The 23,746-nt window shown below is 34.1% G+C and overlaps 1 protein-coding gene across 1 annotated transcript in view; it reads right to left on the reverse strand.

Annotated features, from left to right (window-relative positions):
• Nucleotides 1-23,746, reverse strand: part of LOC128552042 (E3 ubiquitin-protein ligase rnf213-alpha-like) — a gene marked incomplete at both ends in the record, with an annotated part of 66,050 nt that overhangs the window by 22,995 nt on the left and 19,309 nt on the right. The window contains 14 exon segments of the mRNA XM_053533041.1: nt 89-232; nt 610-844; nt 3,827-4,007; nt 4,801-4,942; nt 5,570-5,676; nt 6,180-6,254; nt 6,672-6,811; nt 9,663-9,810; nt 15,468-15,680; nt 16,619-16,865; nt 17,100-17,267; nt 17,939-18,100; nt 19,634-19,810; nt 20,597-20,817. Coding sequence (XP_053389016.1) covers nt 89-232; nt 610-844; nt 3,827-4,007; nt 4,801-4,942; nt 5,570-5,676; nt 6,180-6,254; nt 6,672-6,811; nt 9,663-9,810; nt 15,468-15,680; nt 16,619-16,865; nt 17,100-17,267; nt 17,939-18,100; nt 19,634-19,810; nt 20,597-20,817 — 2,360 coding nt within the window.

A 23,746-nucleotide genomic window follows, 5' to 3' on the forward strand; every position in this document is an offset into this window, starting at 1 on the left:
ATATCTTTTCAAAAAAATAAAACACTCTGTTATGTTTGATTTAGAAATACTAATTCCTAAGACACGTAACGATTTTTCAAAATCTTACTTCTTCAGGACTGATCATTTCAAGTCTTTCTATTAGGTAAAGATCTAAATGGTTTTTCTTCCAAACCAATCCAGTGGAAGTAACTACACGACCTAGTATCATCAAGTTGAAAAGCATGTAGTCCAGCTCTTGTTTTGCATATACCTATAGAAAGGTGAACCAGATTTTATATGTTTCATTCTATACTTACTTAAAATTTTCAAGTGTTGACTAGTTAATACAACCAAAGTTGCTCGAGAGGCCACTTCTATTGAGAGACAGCTTGCATTAAGTCATTTTTTGGGTTCCTTTCTGCGTTGTTAAAGAACAAATTATGTTGTATTAAGAGACCATTTGTGATAAGCGACCACGTTTTGCCCTTCCTTTAGGTGGTCCCTTAATACAGGTTGTACTGTATAATTATTATATTTACATATCATTAAGCCATAATGTTATGCTGCTAAATATATGATTTGAAACACAGCCAGTGTTAAAAAAGGTGAATTTGTATTATGTGTATAAAAAATAATCGTTAAGTAAACCTCATTTGCAACATCTATGTGTATAATTCGAGGAGACTCTTGTCCTGGTAGACGGGCATGTGGGCGTAGAAGGCCTATGATTTTATCAACATCGATGTGTTTTCCATGGAGAGACAATGTCACACTTAATGACTCTTCTGTTTTCATCATCCGCTTAAGTGTTTCTTCCTTGCGCTTTTTATACAACGTTTTTCCTACTCCACTTCTTTTGGAGCGGATAACTCGAACTGTTGAACTATCACATACACAAACAATAAAATATATAAGTTTTCGACAGACAGCAAAGAAAAATACACTCATTTCTTGAACCATTTAACTTCGATGTAAACACATGTGACGGGATCAAAAGCGAATAAAAATTCGATATATTGATGCATAAGACTACTTTCAGCAAAAAGGAAATGTTTTAATAATTGTACGCGTATTCGTCTAAGGTGCTTAATTTCGCGGAAACACTTCATTTTCTGATTATAGGTGTAAGGAAAAGCTATTCCATCTCTAGCAACATTCTAGCATAAAAGTTCTCTTCTTGTCACCAGCAAAGCGTAAACGTCTTACGGCCCAATTACGGATGATTCAAAAGAAAATGACATCAACGTGATAAAAACAACGCCGACATTCCCGCGCATTTCATGAAAAACAAGCAAATTCGATGAATTGGTATCCCCCGCCGAATGGGTTTGTGGTGAGGAATGGCAAAGAAATATATCCAGAAAAAAGTTAAGGATGTTACTAAGAAGCAAATAATTTCATTACATTTGAATTTAAAAGAACAGATGTTCCTAAGAGAGCACAATCAAGTAAGAAATTTGGAACGTGGGTGGTGACGCGGGGGTGGGGGGAGTACAACTTCACATGTCGATAAATATTCATGGAAGGTTTGAAAAATGAAACAAAATGAAAAAAATAAACAATTAACTCCCTGAGGCCGATATCGTAACATACCTGCTGCGGCGGGATAAGAATTACCACCTGACGTCGAAGAACATTATCTAACCTTATCATAATCACACTCGCATACAGTCAGTTGAAATCATGCAGGGATTAACTTGGGTGTAAACTGAAATCATGATTAACTTGGGTGTAAACTGAAATATACATTGAAATTTTCACTTCAGAATATTCATAATTTTAACACACCAACTGCGTTTAATAGATATTTGAACATTAAATTCCCATAAATAGAAATGCATCATTAACACTGAATATTTACATCAGCATTACATAAATTTACACCCGTTTTTGTGTTAATATCAGTGGTTTATTTTGATGTATAATCTATTTCTAAACATGTACACAAATGTTGTGTGTCACGCGCTGAGACAGTTAAGTTGTAATATTTACATCCATCTTTGAATAAATATTAAAGTTACAAACATGCGTTTATTTACATATACTTTTTTGTATTTTATGAAACATGCTTTGTTGTGTTATTTTTTTATCCATTTGTATCGTATGTAATGTAAGTGTACCAATATTTCAGCCTTCTAAAACTTAACATTTTCCGACCATTCATTTATCTGATAATGGAATCGCATCGTCGGAATCATCATCCGACGGAACTGATATTTCAGAATCAGCATGATAATAAATAAATAATTTCATCATTTTAAGAAAGATCTCTGGCCGACGACATTATTTTACTCTTTTGAAATACAGTATGAACGAAACACAGCGGAGATCGTCTTTTTATTTCATTAACATTACCGCATAGTTACAGACATTTATTTTAACAAGGGAACTAATTATTAGCACAACTAGTAATTATTACATCAAAGAAATAATAGCCAGTATGCAAAGAAATTTTGCTTTTGTCAAGATTATCAAAAATCAACAAGTACTTATCGCAATCATCATGATCTCGGTGCCGCGACTATACTCGTCAATCGCCGTCCTGGGGAGTCCTGATAACGCGCGTATAGTCGCATATCGACGCTACAGGGGTAGAAAATATAACGCCTATAGTCGCATTTCGGCCCCAGGGAATTAAGGGGGAAGTGGGGGGAGGGGTGGGGTGACCGGTTGAGGGTACGAAACTTCACATGTTGATAATAAATATTGATGGAAAATAAAAAAGAATAAAAAAAATGTTGTGGGGTGCATGATCGGGGTGGTGGGGCTGACTGGGTTGAGGAGCGAGGTGGGGGAAGGGTACACCTGTGCATGTTGATAAATATTCATGAAAGGTTTAAGGTTTAAAAACAAATTCGGGGGGAGGGGGTGTGACCAGGGCGGTGGGGGTGATTGGATGTGGGTACACAACTTCTACCAATTTGTTAGTTTGTTATGTACAAATATGTGGATTTTTAAACAATTAAAGGGCAATAACTCTGAAGTTACTAAAGAAATCCTGACGAAATTGTGTGTGCACTACCACATTATGGTGATCTAAATTTAATTCAAGTTTCATAGTTCTAGGTCAAATATGTCACAAGTTATGAAGCAGAAATTGCCATATTTATAGTACTCTATATAGTTAACACTAGAAACTACTAAGGGCCATACATCTGGTGTTACTTGTGCAATCTGACTGAAACTTAATGTGCTGCATTTCCCTATAGTGGTGAACATGTATATGAAGTTTTATTTAAATATTCCAAACCAGTTCTGAGATATGGCTCCGGACTGACGGACAGAAGGACTGAAAGACGAACAGACGGACGGACAACGCAAAAACTATATCCCTCCGCCTTCGGCGGGGGATAATAATGACGTTGATGGACAATGTATTCATTTTTTTTAAAAAAAAATACACGTTTTATGCCAGAATAGCGTTAGCGAATGTACAGTTTGTGTTATAACATCTTCCTAATCCCTCGGGATACGATGGTACTATCGCCCTGCCGAGCTCGGGCATCAACCGATCCCTCGAGAATCTGCAGTTGTTATAACAAGAAAAAACATGCGTTATTCCTACATTGTACAACTTTACATATCTAGTTTTAAAAGTCATCGCACTGTTTATGACTGAATAACTTATTTGAATTAATATTTGACTGTAAAGATAAGTAAATTACAGGAATCTCACTTATAAAGTTCTATAGTACAGTGACAATGCTCAGATACTAGTACCTCTTTTGTTGTAGAATTTTTAGACAGTACTTTACATGAGTGACGTTAAAAAGAACTATACAAAACAAATGTAGTCGCGATACCATACTTATGTGGATACAAATTTTATTGTTTACGTTTAATATTTTATTGTAGAAATCTGTACCTTTGAAGGTCAACAGCTGATGCGCTCTTGCTGCCACTAAACTTTAATTTTTCCGCAATACATGAAGAAACGAAGGCATCGTTTAAAGGTTTGTATTCCCTTTTGTATCTGTCAAGTGAAGAAACAACTGCTGACGTATGCTCGTTCTCAGACGAACAAATAATGACAAGTCCTATTCGTGCTGTAATGTGAAGAATGTCACCTTGTGAACTGCTAAGATCTATCAATTAATAAATATAACCAGCGTACCAGACGCAACGAAGAAATATAAAAACGGCTGAGATACGATTCTAGAACTTCGCCTCAGATATTTGTTTGCATTTAACATTTGTTCAAGTTCGTATAAGTATCAATCATTTACGAGTCCAAACAGATATTGCTGAAGTGGTTTCTTTTTTCGGTGAGGCTGCGTTCTTGTCCAATCCTACTAGATTCCTTGTTTGTTTGTTTTTTGAATATTCTACATGAATGAATGCTTTTAAAAGCGTTAACCATTTTTTATCCACTCCTTTATTTTATGTTCAAATACATTGTATGTTCATGTTTATACAGAATGAGTATCATATTTATTTGCGCTTAGTGAAATTGATATTTCCTTATTATACATTATGTGATCAGTTTTCATACTGTTTGATCCACAAAGGCAGTCACAGAGTTTTTCATGAATTTCAACGTTAAATTGCAATATCTTGATATAAGTTATAACTAGTCTATGGGCTACAAGCGAAGGTAGCAGGATCTTTAAAGGTACAAGTTTTACCAAAACTGCAATTAATCTGTGTAAAATTCAAGCTTTTAAAACATCCAACTTGTTTCGAAACGTAACAATTTGTTATAGATAAATCCCACTTATAATCTTTAGAAATCATGTATAAAAATATAATGGATGGCTTGTACTCTATTTAAAGGTTAAATTTAAAAAGGTTTGTGCAAGAAAAAGACAATGAGACAGTAAGATTTTAAAATTCTTTTACCTGTACTGTCTTTATTACGGAGATATTCGGCTAACCGTTTCTCTATTTCTTCCCATACATAGTAGCCCAAAAGATCAGCATGGACTAGACAATGGATCTTTCCATTTGAGGAAAAAATAGCTCTACGTAGGAAAATATCTACCTGCAAGCAAAATAATTTCAAAGTAGTTCACCTTTTGATGATAGGCAGTTACCTGAATGCCATAAATACAATGTGAATAACAGCGGCGTTCAATGATATATCATTTTCATCTATGTGAGATTATAACAAATCTAATTTTCGACCGAGTTACGTCTATAATAAAATATTTACATAAAATGTTTTGGTAAATGCAGATGAACAAGGCTTAGAATTCAATAGTGCACCATGTAAGGTTACGTTCAAAAGATTTATTCCGATTGTTCATGTGTCATCTTTGGCAAATTAATTTACGTGGGGATACCATACGATTTAATTTCGTAGTATTTAAGCGGTGGCATACGCTTTGGATTTTGAAAATGCTGCATCAACGTTCGCCAGGTTGGTTCGAAACTAGGCGTGCTTGCTTTCTATGAGACATACACTTTCTAACTATCTTGACTGCTCCAATGCGGATTGTCATTCGTGTTTAAAAATGCAAATCGAAAATGAAATATATCTCTATGTATATCATTTTCAAATTAGTCTAGACCAACATATTTGTTCAAAACATATTCTCGAAACATAGTTTATCGTGATGTATTTCAGTCACTACACTTTTAATGGAAGGTACAATGAGAGTTGTTTAACCTCCTCAAAGGTAGTACTGAGTGAACAGGTCACTACTTCATCAGCTTGTGGTAACATCTGGTTTTGGTCTGTCATATAAAGAGAAACTGTGGCTTGCAGGAGTTCATCTAGAACAAAAATAATAAAAGTCATGTTAAGAAAAATATTCGTTACCTCATTATGCATTATGACTTTCGAATATTTGTCTGTGGACTGAATGATTTCAGTTGTAAAAAGTTTTTAGTATCTATGATATTAAACTGGTATGTTGCTAAAATATTCATGTTCATTTCGACCAGTGCATCTTATAAATTTTAAAAGAATTTAATGTTTAATATGATTTGCTCTGGGTTTTTTTCTGAAATCACACCGACACACGAAACCATATATCGATCACATTGAGGTGGGAATTCCGGACATTATTGCACCATGAAGACTAGCTAGATGGCTTCCACATAATTCTAAGTAATTATTATAAAAGGAGAAAGAGACGATTCAAAGTAAATCAAATACGGATGTCTCACTTTTAAATTATATTAGGACGTCACAAGAAACAAATTTGACCATATAGTCTTGTAAATAGCATAAATGTCCGTAAATTAAGTTTGCAAAGCATGTTTGAATTGTTTACGTGATGGACAGATGATAAGATTTGGTGCTTCGGTGTTGTAATTTGGTGGAAGTCTCCTTTGAAAAGATTCATCTTCTGAAATGATAACAGCAATTCAATAAAACATTTAAATAACGTAAAAACAAACGTTCAAAACATAAGCAGGTTTTAAGGGTATTAGGTATTTTACAACGTGTTATGAACAGACTTGATCAATCCCAATCTGTACTTTGCTCGGGTGCTTCCTAAATATCCTGTTACAGATGTTGGTGTTTACTTGTTGAAGATAATATTTGTGTCTTACGTCTTGCGTCAAATGGCGAAAAGGTGTAAAAACATATATTCCTATTCTTTCTCCCATTGTTTCAAATGCATTTGTATTATCAGGCTTATGGGAACACAGTTGTTTGTCATATTAACTGAACAATCTTGTCAAACATATCACATTTACAGAATATTTACAGGAATCAATTAGTACATATCATACACATCAATATTACTGAATAAATGTACCTTTGGTTCCGAGAAGTTCCAGGAAAATACCTAAATGTTTTAGGCTTATATAATCTCTGAGATTTGACGAAGCTGACTCAAGGAACTTCTTCCATATTAATACCAGTTTCTTTAACATTTCATCACATCGGACTGTGTTGCTGAAATATGTTTTTTAAACTTCATATTGTATTGTTCTTGTCGACTGTCTTATACGTGTACAAATGTAACAATATAAATATGACAATATATAATAAAACTCTCATAAGCGAACCCATCACATACCAACGTAAAATCGCTTCCAGATGGAGAGTCTTTTTATGTCTACATAGTATTGTTTTCAGATGGATATTATTTAAAAGTTATCATAGCACTGTCTTCAGACGGAGAGTCTCTAAATGTCTACGCAGCATTGTTTACAGATGGAATCTCTATATGTTTACATAGCATTGTCCTCAAATGAGGTCTCTAAATGTCTACGTGTCATTGTCTTCAGATGGAGAGTCTCTTAATGTCTATATAGCATTATCTTCATATGCAGACTCTCTTAATGTCTAAATAGCATTGTCTTTGGATTGAGTCTCTAAATGTCTACATAGCATTGTTTTCAGATGGAGACTCTCCTAATGTCTACAAAGCATTATTTTCAGATGGAGTCTCTAAAAATGTCTACATAGCATTGTATTCAGATCGAGTCTCTAAATGTCTACGAGGAATTGGTTTCAGATGGAAATTCTCTAAATGTCTATGTATCACTGTCTTCGATGATGGAGAGTTTCTTAATGTATACGTAGAATTGTCTTCAGACAGAGTCTCTATATGTATACGTGGCACTGTCTTCAGATGGAAAGTCTCTAAATGTATATGTATCTGTCTTCAGATGGAGAGTCTCTAAATGTATACGTGGCACTGTTTTCAGATGGATAGTCTCTAAATTTCTACGTATCATTGTCTTCAGATGGAAAGTCTCTAAATATCTACGTAGCACTGTCTTCAGATGGAGAATGTCTAAATGTCTACGTATCATTGTCTTCAGATAGGGAGTCTCTTAATGTCTACGTAGTGCTGTCTTCAGATGCAGTATCTAAATTTTTACGTATCATTGTCTTCAGATGTAGTATCTAAATGTTTACGTATCATTATCTTCAGACGATGAGCCTCAGAATGTTTACGTATTATTGTCTTCAGATGCAGTACCTAAATGCTTACGTATCATTATCTTCAGACGGAGAGACTCAGAACGTTTACGTATCATTGTCTTCAGATGTAGGATCTAAATGTTTACGTATCATTATCTTCAGACGGAAAGCCTCAGAATGTTTATGTATCACTGTCTTCCGATGCAGTATCTAAATGTTTACGTATCATTATCTTCAGACGGAGACCCTCAGAATGTTTATGTATCATTGTTTTCAGACGGAGAGTCTCTGAACGTCTACGTATCATTATCTTCAGACGGAGATCCTCACAATGTTTACATATCATTGTCTTCAGACGGAGAGTCTCTGAACGTCTACGTATCATTGTCTTCAGACAAAGAGACACTTAATTGTTATGTATCATTGTCTTTAGATGGACGGATTCTTAATGTCACATAGTATTGTCTTCAGATTGATAGTATCTAAGTTGCTTCGTATCATTGTCTTAAGATGAAGATACACTTAATGTCCATATATCATTGTCTTCAGATGGACAAGTTCTTAATGTCAACTAGTATTTTCTTCAGATGGAGAGTATCTAAGTGTCTACGTAATATTGTCTTCAGACTGAGAGTCTCTAAATTTTCTTCGCAGCACTGTTTTCAAAAAGAGTCTTTGAATGTCTACGTAGCATTGTATCTGTTGTCACTTTAATATAATGAACATTTTTGCTTGGTTCCTTTTGCACCCCAACATTTTTCAGAACATCTTTCAGTAGTAAATATTTTAGATGGTTTATACTGTGCATATTATGTTTACTATTTACAATGGCAAAAATATATTGAGTTATACTGAGTTATTTCCGTTGTGTTTTAAGCTTTTTTGACCCACTGCCATTGTAACCAAGGACAGAGTCAACACGTTTCTATGAAAGTTGTGACTGATTAAATTCTATATAAAAATGTTAAATTACTGATCATATGCTTTCAGTATACATAGTACATGAATCACGTAAAACAACTATGGGATTCGCGTTTTGAAAAAAAAAACATACTTTTTTATAAATAATGCATGCTAACATGCCCAAGGCCTTTGTTATACTGAATATATATGAAATGAAATAGTAAAATGATTATTGGAAAAGTTAAATTTATTTTCAACTTTTGAGTAAAAACAGATGTTAGGTTTTCCCTGTTAGCATGAAACAACATGGTATCCATAAAAAGTATATGACTTAGGTGTTGTTTTAGGGATAATACATCATGATGTATAATGGCTAACGTTGGAACCTAACACTTATTTTTAGACTTACTTTATGTGCTATCTGTAGGGTTTAGCATCATGATTTTACATGGCTTTGTTTGGGGTGCTCTGTGCTTCCGGGAAATCTACCCTTACCTTTTATCTTTTACATTAAAAAATTAGGAAATTTTATTAGGGAAATGCAAGTGAAGTATAACACATGTCAGCTGCCCACATTGCATACCATTGCTCCTTAATGGATGTGCGAATTATGTTAAAGATGTTCACCATATTTTATATATGGCTATACGTCGCAGTAAATAATGTTCACTGGTAGTAGCTGTAAGGTCACCTTACGCGCCTGAAGTCGTATATTTTTAAGAATTTTTTGTTGCTGTTCCTTGACAACGCTGTATTTACATGTGCCTAATTGAGTTGCTCATCCGTGAAACTGGGGTCACGGCAAATCGGAGGAGTATAGGTTTGATCATAAATCATGTTCAATGATCAAGATAGTTTTTCATTTCATTGCGTTGTTTTATATAAACAATTAGATTTGTATTTAATTTGCTAAAATATAAATACTTAAATATTGAAAAATGGAAAAGGCAAATAAAAAAGGAAAACGTACCTGTCTGAAGGTACAGCAGATGCTATCATAGCATCGTAGGAAGTGTCCATATCATATTTGTCTGTCATTCCCTTCTCAAGCTGCTTAGCTCTGTATGTTTCTTTTAATTCATGTATACGACTTCTGTTCCTTAAACACCAGGCGATGGCTATAAAAATTAAAATACATATGATTTCCGGCTATCTGCTGAAATGCTGCACAAATATAAAAGGAAAGATACGGTCACTTTTGTCACTTACTTAGTCTGTATTCAGACCCTAATGACTTGTTCACAGGAGATAACTCCTGAAGCTTTCAAATTTTGTATGTGTGCCAAACATAGGTTATCAGAACCAATAAAGATCAAGTTAGAATATATAATGAAATGATTTTTTTAAGACAAGAGGACCATGATGTTCCTGAATCGCACACCTGTTCCCACATGACCCAGTTTTGAGTACGACGTCGTTTCTTCTATTATTTGACATAGTAACCTAGTTTTTGATCTCATGTGACCCAGTTTTGAACTTGACCTAGATATCATCAAGATAAAAATTCTGACCAATTTTCATGAAGATCCATTAAAAAAAGGTTTTTCTATTATTTGACCTATTGACCTAGTTTTCGAAGGTACGTGACCCTGTTTTGAACTTGACCTAGATATCATCAAGGTGGACATTCTCACTAATTTTCATGAAGATCTCATGAAAAATATGGCCTCTAGAGAGGTCACAAGGTTTTTCTATTTTTATACCTACTGGCCTAGTTTTTGACCGCACGTGACCCAGTTTCCAAACTGACCTAGATATCATCAAGGTGAACATTCAGACCAATTTACATCAAGATCCATTGAAAAATATGGCCTCTAGAGAGGTCAAAAGATTTTTCTAATTTTAGACCTACTGACCTAGTTTTTAAAGGCAGTTAATCCAGTTTCGAACTTGACCTAGATATCATCAAGATGAACATTCAGACCAACTTTCATATAGATCCCATGAAAAGTATGGCCTCTAGAGAGGTCTCAAGGTCTTATTATTATTTGACCTACTGACCTAGTTTGTGATGGCACGTGACCTAGTTTCAAATTTGACCTAAATATCATCAAGATGAACATTCTGACCAACTTTCATGAAGATCCATTTAAGGGTATGGCCATTAGAGAGGTCACAAGGTTTTTCTATTTTAAGACCTACTGACCTAGTGTTTGACCGCAGTTGACCCAGTTTCAAACTCGACTTATATATCATTGAGATAAACATTCAGACCAACTTTCACACAGATCCCATGAAAAATATGGCCTCTAGAGAGGTCACAAGGTTTTTCTATTATTTGACCTACTGACCTACTTTTTGAAGGCACGTGACCCACTTTCGAACTTGACCTAGATATCATCAAGGTAAACATTCTGATTAATTTTTATGAAGATCCATTCACAAGTATGGCCTCTAGAGAGGTCACAAGGTTTTTCTATTTTTAAACCTACTGATCTAGTTTTTAACCACACGTGACCCAGTTTCGAACTTGACCTAGATATCATCAAGATGTACATTCAGACCAACTTTCATACAGATCCCATGAAAAATATGGCCTTTAGAGAGGTCACAAGGTTTTTCTATTTTTTGACCTACTGACCTAGTTTTTGATGGCACGTGACCCAGTTTCAAATTTGACCTAGATATCATCAAAATGAACATTCTGACCAATTTTCATGAAGATCTTTGAAAAATATGGCCTCTAGAGAGGTCACAAGGTTTTTCTATTTTTAGACCTACTGACCTAATTTTTGACCGCACGTGACCCAGTTTCGAACTTGACCTAGATATCATCAAGATGAACATTCAGACCAACTTTCATACAGATCTCATGAAAATGTGGCCTTTAGAGAGGTCACAAGGTTTTTCTATTATTTGACCTACTGACCTAGTTTTTGAGGGCAAGTGACTCAATTTCGAACTTGACCTAGATATCATCAAGGTGAACATTCTGACCAATTTTCATAAATACCCCATGAAAAATGTGACCTCTAGGGTAGTCACAAGCAAATGTTTACGCACGGACGGACGCACGCACGCACGGACGACGGACGCTGCGCGATCACAAAAGCTCACCTTGTCACTTTGTGACAGGTGAGCTAATAAAAAACATTACCTAGTCGAAAGCCAGACTAACATTTACTAAATGATGATTTAGCTGCCTTTTCTTTCTTACTGAAAAGTCATTTCATACAAAAGCACTGAAAACCTGTGTTTAATTTGAAAACAAAAGTTCCTAAAAGTTTGTCCATATGTTTAAATTTGTCTTATATGCAACTAAGGGTATAATTTTTATATACTACATTTTATATGGTTGTACAGGATAACAGTCGTTAACATGAATATTGACCGTGTCTGATAAACAGGTATACATTATTGAGAAACATAGAGAACATAGAGTTGAAATATTGACATTATGTAGTGACCCACGGTATTTGTTACAATAACGCTGGATCTTACACGCAAACGTACTAAATGGTTAATTCTATTTAAGCATTTTTTCAACTTCTTGAAAATAAAAAGATACCTACAGTATGGGATCTTTTACGTTCGTTGCAATACAAGCGTAGAGCCCTTTATGCAGAAATGATACATAAAAATACAGGTTTGTTTTCAGAGTGAAATGAAAGCTAAGTGCTCCAATGTATTAAATATATTTATGTTTTTCCTCTTCTCCGAGTAAAACAAGAACCATTTAATATTTTAAAAATGACATTCTAAAATTATCCTCAGCAAAGTGGACAGCTGCTGTATTGACAGTTTTTCATTGACTATGGGGTTTCTCTAATTATAGTCGATATTTAAAGTCTCCACAGGTAGACAAATAAAGTATAGTGCAAGTTTAGTCCGAAAGAGCCTAAACTGAACTTTTTTTGTCTTTTAGTAAATTCAAAAGCCAAGAGTCTAAAATTCATGAAAAAATCCTGAGTGAAAGAGAATCACATGCTCTTTATTATAAGCTTACAAAAACCATACCAAAGTTGACCTGAAAGTTGCACTCAATGCAGGTTAAACTTGTCGATATAATTGTAAATGGGCGCCTCCGCACCCCTCACAAAAACCTGTTTTTTTAATTTGTGTAATGTAAATTGATGTGAATATCTTAAGTTACCAGCTTACATTTTTTTGCAACAACTTATGGAAATCTTACAATTTGTTTTAAGGGAGATGACCTGTATCGAAAATTGGCAAATTACGTATTCTCCTTATGCTATATCGGCATTTTTCAGTTGTTGTTTTTTTGGAAAGCAAAGATCGCGTTAAAGGAGCTAACCCACATATTTTAAACGAAAAATGATTTCCCTCACAAATCCATCAAAAGTGATTACTCTGAAAGAGACAAGTACAAACTTATTGACATAAGATTTTTGCAAAATATTCTTATCAATAACCAAAATTGTTGTGCAAAAGGTAGTAAACCGTTACAACGCTTTTGAAATAATGCAGAAGATTTACATTCTTCTTGCATTTTTACCAGTATCTAACTTTTATTTTTACCCCCTATAATCATCTTTCAGTGTCATATATACATTCTAAGCTTTAAGCTATAGTTTCTTCGAGAGAATGCCAAATTGCTTAGGTATCGTTACAGATCCGCTACTATAACATATAAAATATAAATATTACATTTGATGACAGTGAACCTTTGTATTATTCTGTTTGCAGCAAGTACTGGAACAGTCAGAGAAATGCTTTAAAAATGAGTAAAGCAGGAGAGACACTTCAAATGATTAATTGAAATAGTGAAAATAATAACAGTCTACTTATTTTGTAATTTCTCGTTGTTGGATATACATTTAAATTTTATATCAAATTTTGTGTAAACCAAGTTATCATCATTGAGTACATGTACAAAGAATAACTAAAAGCCAAAATTTAAATACACAAGTTTACGTTCGGTAAAATTTCTTGAATGGAATTTATGCGTTTTCTTTATTTTGATGCACTGCTGAACTTTCTATAAGCCCACAGCATAACTTACAAAATAACTGTCAGAGTAAGCCATGAGAAAAGTGTGCATGTTGTATATCGAATAAAAAGAGTTTTAAACAAATGTAGCTCATATTTCGTCTGCCTATCAGTCGTTGGGAAATAATTAATAATATTAATCATTCACTTTTGACCCCTGTTTCATGTTGGCTTCAGTTTACTGGTCAATTAGAAGTTGTTCCCCTTATATCAGCTTGGGTAGGTACCACCTCTACTATATAGCTCGAAGATACACTAAACTTTTTAAGAAAGCAAGTCATTGAAGACTTTTACATTTTTATTGAAATGGCCATACAGCAAATTTAACTCAATCATTTGCTATAAGTCCGGTGTTATCTGAGAATTTTTCTAATTATCCGACTTGTAAGTGATCTTTTAGAAATATGTATTCTAAGACTATTGGAATTTAAGAGGGGGCCTCCGTGGCCGAGTGGTAAATGTCGCTGACTTCAAATCACTTGCCCCTCACGGAGAGCATCACTCGGGGTGATGTGAGGAATCCATCCAGCTGTCCTACAGAAGGTCGGTGGTTCTACCCAGGTGCTCGCCAGTGATAAAATAATTCCCAGGGGTGGGGGGGAGGGCGTGGGGGGCAGTAGGGGCACGTGGGGTCTTCCTCCACCATCAAAGCTGAAAATTCTCCATATGACCTAAATTGTGTCGGTGCAACGTTAAACCCAACAAAAAAAAAACAACTATATTTAAGTACAACGGTCGCCATAGGTTATCGAAGTAATCAAGCCCATTACAAAACTTTTTCAAAATCTTACAGCAATACACACTTTGTATAAGTTCCATCGATATTGTTATTGAAATATTAACTGTAGTATGCAAACGATATGAAATGTCGTAATCTGGACTCTTTCGAAGCCTATAGTTCTTGTGTTTGTACGCTCATAATCAAATTTGTTCGAGATCATGTGCCTGTGATACGCTTTTGTACACATTTTAACGACTTCTTAATAAATGTGGACTCCCCTATTGAACGTTTTGAGATAAAACAATTTCGATTAATTTAAGGGTGTCATAACTCTTGTTTTAATAGAGGATCATTGTCATTTAACACATTATTTTCTGTGTGAATTCCATAAGGCTTGATGAAATAAATATCTCGTTAGCAGCAACAACGTGAAATGTAGTCATTTTTAAACAATGATGCAGGCCATACATGTTAAATTAGACATAACAAAAGCATTCATGTCTTGAATCAAACGTGTCCGAGATCTTGTGCATATAAATTCCTCTTAAAGATTACACCTGTAATGCAACTTATAGGGCTATGTTGACTGATGTAAGCGCCATACTTCCCGTGCTCTCGTGTTACTTCAGAAGCATTTTCCGTTATAGAAGCTTTCTGAGATCTTGTAGCCAAAAACAGTCTATGTAAGCCTAATGAGGCTGCTCAAAATGTACCATGTTATCTACAGGACAAGGTCAACAATTCAAGTGCAGTAACTCTGGTATTACAAAGGCAAGAGTGCAAATCATCGCAGATGACCAAACTCGTAAACTAAATGGCAGTTTTATGAATACTTCTCTAAAATAAGGGGTCACTAAGTTGTCATTGAACGACTGAAGACGAACTAGTGACAATCGTTTCAAAACTTGCCTTTGAGCACATTAATATCAAGTGGTCTTAAACGGTAGCCGCTGCATTAATTTTGTGTTTAATCAATAGTTATTGACATTATTTGGTAACGTCTCATGTTATAGGAAACAAATGAAAATTTACATCCAATCAGTCAAAATGGCAATTTTATTATTGTTAATAATACAAATCAGACACAATCAATTAATCACTTACCTGAAGATGGCTTTAGATTGTTTCTAAATTCATCTAAAGCATATGGTAACATATCTCTACATCCAGCTTTAATAAGTTTTTGAATGAAAGTTTCTTTAGCCTCACTCGACTTTGCTTTTTTAGCATTTTCAGGAGCTTCTTCGTCCTCGTTCTTGAGTAAATCTTCTCTTTGTATTTTATCTGTTGTTTTCCTGTTTGTTGTTTCTATGTCATCTATCAAATCAATTGTTCGGATAATTTGTAATCTATACATATTTCACGGAAAGCTTTCCCTATCAAACTAGTATTTCCTAATAGTGAATTGACTGAATGTTTTGCAAAACTGTTCTTATTTATCATGAGAGAGAAAGACGGACAGACAGACAGAGAGAGACAGGCACACAGAGAGTTTATGTGTTTTCATCGGTCGTATAAAATACATTATGCGTGTAATAATAGTGAGAAAATACACATAATTTTTAGGGATTATATGATAAAATCCCACATTATTGTACCTAGCTGACAAAAATTTAGATTGTCCTTTTAAACATAATCTTCCTTTTAACATTTCTGTAAGTCCAAACTGTAATCATGCGCATTCACTATATGTTTTGTATAGAAATACAAAATATCGTACAGACAGAGCTGCTAAAGGACGGCCTTTCCGTCGTTTGTACAAAATATTTCAAAACCGGCAGTAAAAGCTTCAAAAAGAACGTTACAATATAGCTAAAGCTCGTTTCTCTGGTGTTACAGATAAAAACTGAATCGATGTGACTACGTGAATTTTACAGGAAAGATATAGTTTTATTTAAAATACGTTAATGTAAAAAATTATATGTATTGGTTGAATGTTCAGGCAAATCTTCCAAGAATAGTCTGAGCGATACATGGATTTGCAAGATGTCCCAATGTGGATTATACCTGTCTAAACACATACAAAAATAATCCTTAATTTATTATCACCAAATTCTTAACTCTTTGTATACATGCATAGTAAAATATAAGAATTTATCACTGTGTGAAAGTTTAATTTGCCGGATAATATGTCGGAAAATAAATATAAATTTACAATATTAAATGCAATAAAAATTCGCTTCTATCTGAGATATGATTCCCAATCAAACTTTATTTACGAACAATAAAATGCAAGTGTAATTAATATATCAGACCTAGAGTGCACTGGTTCTTCCGCAGATGAAGAAGTGGATACAAGTCACTTGAAGGTTCACCGTTATTCATGATATGTGCAATTTCTTTTTGCAAGATAACCAGCTGGTCTGTAGTGTAAAAATTTAGTTGTGGGAAGTCTGTCCGTTTACTGTTCACAAAATTCAACCACTCTGAGAGACAATTTTCCATTTCAGTTGCAACCTTTGGCATCATATTTTCGATAAGCTCGTCGACAGTTTTGTGACACTGAAATAAGGTTTGTAGAGACGTAGAAAAATGCTAGAATTATAAAAATGCTATAATAATCTAAACTGTGAAAATATAACGTATGAATAAAATTAAGGCAACAAGCTTGCATACTTTTATATATGTATGTACAACACATTAATTTGATGTTAACAATATAAGCATGTAGCAAAACTGTTTAATCTGTAAAACTTGATCAATGTCTAAACAATTTATATAATTACTAATACAAACCTTCAATTGAGTCAACTGAGTCCCATTTCGGAACTCAAGCACAAAACACACAGGACGTTCCGGACTAGGATTAGAGTAAACTTGTATTGAGAAATCCTTGAATAGCACGCAACCAGATGAAACTAGCTTCTTATAAATGTTGCAAAGACGTATGACTCCGTCAAAAATCTATTAAGTAACAAACAAAAATAACTGCTCATCATTCAATGTTGTTTTGATATATGTACACCGAGGGCTAATGGTTAATGCATCAGCCTCGAAAACGGGTTCGAGTAGCACTGGGGTCAATATCAATGTAATCGGTTGGTAAGTCGCCATATATTCAAATGAAGTTTAGCGATTGCTTTCTGTTTTGTGACTGACAGTAGCGAAAACGATTCAGGAGTAGATAATTTTGTACAAGGCAAGCATTTATCATGCGTCTGAATGACTGACCCTTTAAAAATAAGGTGCCATTACATTGTACGACAGTCATCTTCATAATATTTTAAATACAGTATGCAATCTTGAATTTTTACTCCCACTGAAAAATAAATAAATGACTATTTTTCCTAGCAAGGACCTAAAGTTCTCCAAAAAAATTGGTCCGCTTTAATTAGTTATACATGTAGATAATATGACACGTTATAGATTTGAAAGCAGTTATGAAGCTTTTCAAAATACCTCAACATTGATGACAAAATGCAAAACAAAAAATGGACATAATAATGGATAATGGATCAGTTCATCTTAACACAAATTATTAAATATAACTAAAATTAAACCATATAAAATTAATGACTCTCTCAAAAGCTAGGAATAAGATAGACAAAGGCACACTTTTAGAAAGAATTGCTTACCACTGAAAAACGATCAATACAATGCTTTATCTGTTCACTTTCACCACCAACAAGCATAAGCCTGCTTTGAAGATCTTGTAACTCGCTAAATCTATACTGTTTCGCGTCTCGGTGTCCATCCAAACTCGCAGGTATCAATAATCCCAAAAGATGTTCTTTGTCCTTTAAAAAAGTTTTGTTTTTTTATAATTGTAAAACGTTTAATACGTCCAAAGGATAATAGCATATCAACAATATCACCCCCCCCCCCCCCCCCCCCCCCCCCACCCCCCACAAAAAAAAGCTCTTTGTTGTATCTTTGTTTGTTATGATATAATTTGATGAAAACTTATCTAAAACCTTAATATACTGATATCTACCGAACTTTTTACACTTTTTACACGTTTAAAAGTACGAGTTTCTACTATGTAGCTTTACCTGGCAAACAATTTATGAGATAGCATTCCATATTTGGGGAGTAGCTTTAAGTATTTTGTTACTTGTATAAAACAGACTGAATTTAAGTTTTCTGAGCTTTCCCAAATTTTGCTGTCTTTTTCTGGGATTTCTGAGGTTACGAAGTCGCAAACATGTGATAGTAAGAGAACTTATCATTATGAAATAATTGCTGTACATATTCACTATAACAATATTTATTTTCTATTTTACTGTGAATTGAAATGTAATTGGAGTTGAGCTTAGTGTATTGTATATCTACAAATTTATTAGTAAAGTGATCCTCACATAAAAGAGGAGAAATCTTACTTTAAAAACAAAAGTATGATGAAGTCGCAATGACTAATTTCCGGGGCCATAAAATATGTTTTTATCTTTACGAGCGAATTAGCTCAGTAATGATTCATGATACGTATTAAGCCGAAAATGTAGTACTGTAAAATGCGAAATTTTGGCGTTGTCAGAATCAAAATAATAAGCATATTTCAATAATTTTATCAGTTATTAGTTCGAGTGCAAATGATTAGATCATTCGTGCTACGCACTCGTGTTATTACTTTAGTTATTACACACCCTAACTCATGCCCATATTTCATTAACTGATAAAAGGATACAGGAGCAGACTTCTTATTTCTTAATTATCAGGATAGATAACGTAACGCTATGAATTCTTAACAAATAGCATTAATGTTAGAAATGCCCGCATAGATACTGAAAATATCAACGGTTAAATCAAATGCTGGTTAAGTATTACTATATTTGTAAGTTGCACGATTTGAATCATAATTCTACGCTCCTTTATATTTTATTTCACCAATTTCTATAACACACTGTCAAATGCATGTGTATTTATCAGTATTTAACGTCACACCGAAACAATTATAGGTCATATGGCGAATTTCTATGTTTTCACTGTGAAGGACGACCCCTTGCGCCATCTATAAGCATTATTTTAGGCACGGTAGGATACCTTGCTAGAACCATCGAGTTTACAAGAGCCAGCTGTTTCGCTTCCTTGCATGAAATACCTTTACGCCCTTATCATGGATTTGAAACCATAATGTTGAGGGGTAAATGATTAGAAGCGGACTCTTGTGTAGTGTTTATTTTTGTGAATAATTTGGGTAGCGCTTTCTACCTAATGATATTGCTACTGTCCAAAGTGTTACAAATTTATCTGACAATTGCATTGTTTTAAAACATTGTACATGTAATTCCATTCACTTTATAAATTGTAACGCTTGCAGTCCTTATACTTACATCATCGCGACTTATATTTTGGTCAACGTCCCCATCAAAGCGTTCATGAACACTTTTACCAATCATATAAACACCATGCTCATTAATAGTCTCTGCTTGCATAAAGGATGTCACTTCAACTGCTCCATGTGTGCTCTTGATGTTCTTAAACCACTCAATATAACGACTGGCATCTTCCTGTATTAGTTAAAACAATTAAAATATGCGTTTCCTTACATAAACTTATATACAGCTGCTGCATACTTATTCACATGAAACTAGTGACACAAAAGACTCAATTTTCCAGAGCTCGATTGTTTATATACGTCATTGTTTTCAATGAAAAAAAATATTTTTGTCAAAACTTTCTGAGTGATGCCACATTTGAACGTGACGTTTTTTCGTTTCATCATTAAATCATATTAATTAATGCAAACATATTTTAACAATCAAGTGCACTTTATATCCGTATGGTTTATTCCTTACTTGATGTAGTGTTGTAAATACAGTGCAACCTAAGTCTGATAATGTCACAAAACGGTAACAGTATTGCCTTCTTAATAACATAGAATAGATGTGTTTTGTAAACTGTCTTTGAAAAGTTGTGACGTCATAACTGTACGGGTAAGCCCAGGAAAGAGTTTAATTCTTGTTTTTGTTTTTCAATAAGCGCCAAAGGTGTCACAATTCAGAACATTTAAATGTTCGCAGAATGTAAGAGATAACCTACAACTGAACTTGCATATCGTTTATCTAAAGTTCTGAAGGGAGCGATGTTGAACTTGATAAAAAAAAGAAAAATGTTCGCAGACGCTTATTTTTCTATAGAAAGATGAGCTGCATACAAACATCAAAAGCGTGATCGTACATAATACAACCGTACGACTAGAATCATTACTGCTTTAAAGTTTTCAAGTTGTGGCAAATAAGGCATTAAGAATTAAATATTATTTATCAAAAATTCAAACTCAATTGTCAGTTTACCAATTTGTTGTGAATGTTTTCCATATTGCTAAGTTCTTTCCATACAGGCTGACACATTTGAAGTAAGTGCATTATTCCTCCTTCGTTTTGAAGGTCAAATATAAGTGACGAATATCCAGTTACGGCAGCATGCAAACATTGTACCCTCTCTGCTTTCTCAACGTTATCGCCAGCCGACATCATCGCAAGGTCAACAAAGACTTTAAGCTCTTTTAATTGTGCTAGCATAATAAATAATTTTAATAGTTAATCAATGTTTATTATGTATAGGTTAATAAATGGGAGAGCGGTGCTCTTGAGTGATAATGACTCTGGCAAGGTGGCACGAGAGGATACAAGCTGAAATAAAGTTGCATAAAGTAAATAAAGTATTGGTCCAAACTGAAAAAAAGTAACAATTATTACCAAATGTAACTTAAATCTCGGTCTTAGTAAAGATAATTTTCTCCAACAAGCGTCTTACTTATATTCATCACATATTTGACCTGATATAAATGTAAACTTGAATGTTCTAGTCGGATCACCTTATGTTATAAAGTTTATTAAGAAACAGGAAGTGTTTCAGCACATGCGCTTGATTGGATGACAAGTTGCTCCTGTAGTTGAGCTTACTGCTTTCTATTGCTGAAGGTGAAGTAGTAGTTATAAAAAGAGAATTAATGAATGTTCTAAGGCAACACTTTATAAATTGCAAATACAAATCACTAATACAATTAAACAATATAATTTTGAAATTTGGTAAACTTTCAAACTCACGTATATTGTTTCTGACATGTCAAAATTTTTCAAAAATTAAAACTTGGAATACTATGATTATAGACACTTCACGATCTCCATCAATGTTTGAAAAGTCAATCAAGTAGAAAAGTACGCTTTCATTTATCAAATTGTATTCTACCTTCATTCGAAAAAAGGGTTAAATCTAGGGATTTGATAAAATTTGCTTTATTATTTATTTGATGACGGAATAAGACTTTGCCAGAATCCTTCCTTGCTTTTTTTTCAAAACGACGTCATTTTGTTTTTGAGAACTGTTGCTAAAGACATATTAATGCCACGAGCTTGATCAATTATCATTTATCATGTACGTGATTCCTCAAGTTATGTATTTGCAATTACCACATGTAATTTTATGACGGAAACGCTCAATGCAGCGGAAGATGACTCGTTAATAGCGTTTGTGCATGATTTTAGATTTTTGCACTTATATCCAGCATTTGGAAAGGAATGTTGATGAATCAGATCGCCAAGGTTTCTGTCTTCATAAATTGAAATAATTGTAGGCTCGCCTACGAAAAACTGAAAGTCTCGAGACAAACGGCTTGACAGTAAAGGCGCAAAGACAGACAATAGGAGATGTGTTGACACAAACAGAAATGCTTTACGCGGTTTCTTGACCCAATAGCAATACAAGTGTTTTATCGGATTAAGATCCGCCGGGCGGAAGGGTCAATCTGACATGTTTAAGAAGCAAATTAGTTTATTAGTTTATCTAGCTTTGTGGGACGTGCACCACAATACATCAGTTGCATACTTCTGTTAACCTTTCTTATCAGATATAACACAAATTAAAACGGTTTCTTACTTAAGCTGAGTATTATTAAATTCTATATTAAGGTGCGTCGTCGGCGGAGTCGAAAACAAACTTTCAAAGATAAATGCTTTACTTGCATTACACAGTCCGTTCACTACAAAATGGAGCTGTAACACACAAGACTTATTAACTGAGTCCTGTTTTTAACAGAGAGCCTTACCATTTAGTGGTTTTCTTAGGTAAAATCGATTGTAAAGGCTACTAAACCGATTACTTAAATTTCAGAAAAAAACACACACAAGGTTTGCTCTTGCATAATACGCGTTTGTCATATGTTATGTATAGGGTCGAGCATTACATGGCGATGCACGGCGACCTATAACTGAATTTTGCTCGAATTGTCTGTAAATTATATCTTAATATATACGCAAGAATTCTTAGTAAAGCATGTGCTTGGTAAAACATACGATGCACATAATGCTGTGTCAGATGTATCAACGCTTTTAGAGTTGTTATACACGGTAGACATTGTGGAAAGAAAGCTCATTGTATTGAGAAAACAGAACTTGTTACATAAAATTGAAAAATTTGAAAATGTAAAAAAGAATAAAGGTTCGTTCTCGAAATTAATTCAGAACAACGTGATTATAAATAACTGTGCGAAAACTCTTTCAGGCAGTGGTTTGAATGAAAGACATTTAAAACTGGCATATGACAGGTGTAGAGTTGAAATTACCAAGTCTAAATCACAATTATAAAATCTTACGGACGAAAACACCTGTCAGACAGTTCTTCAAACTGATAATTACAGGATTTTAGCTATTGATTGTTCGGCAATCTTTACAAAATTCGTCGACCAGCAAAATGGAACTTCATTGATTATATCACGCAATTCAAAAGATTCACCGAATGAAAACTGGCCCATTAGAATATATAATGTGTATTCGACAGGTATCGGCCTTTCAGCACAAAAAGGGATATTAAAGTAGTACGGTGTGCAGTCATGTCGGATACACCAGTTTTCGAAAGAAATGCAACTGCAACAGTAGAAAGCTATCCTCACAGTACCAGAGAATGAAAAGCAGCTGATTGCTCTCATAGCAGATAATCTGTCAATGAACACATCAATGTCGAACGAGACCACAGTTAAACCACAAAAGCTGATCATCATAGGCGAAGATAAATTCCCCTTTAAGAGATATGAGAACAACACACGAAGAGTCGGACAGCATCCTAGCTTCATAAGCACTTCTTGTTTCAAAACACGAAGTATATTTAGTCACCGTTATTTTCATGTTATACTACAGTCGTTGTATTTTACATACAATCTAGTCTGGGATGTCATCTTAAATCGAGTCACATTACCATGTTTTTGTATACTGTTTAAACCAGAATAATAAGTGTTATACGTATTCTAGTACTAGTAAATGTATGTTTTATTAGTTTTTAGATTGCATAAGAAATGTATATATGTGTTATTTTTTTAAACTAGATACGGCGTCATTACAAAACAATTTTTCAAATTAAAAAAATACAAACAATAATAAACATAATTTTGGTAACGTACAACATGTACAATGTAGGAAACTAGTTTAGCCATAAAAACATTGACATCA

The sequence above is a fragment of the Mercenaria mercenaria genome, unplaced genomic scaffold, assembly GCF_021730395.1.
Source record: "Mercenaria mercenaria strain notata unplaced genomic scaffold, MADL_Memer_1 contig_1973, whole genome shotgun sequence".
NCBI lineage: Eukaryota > Metazoa > Mollusca > Bivalvia > Venerida > Veneridae > Mercenaria > Mercenaria mercenaria.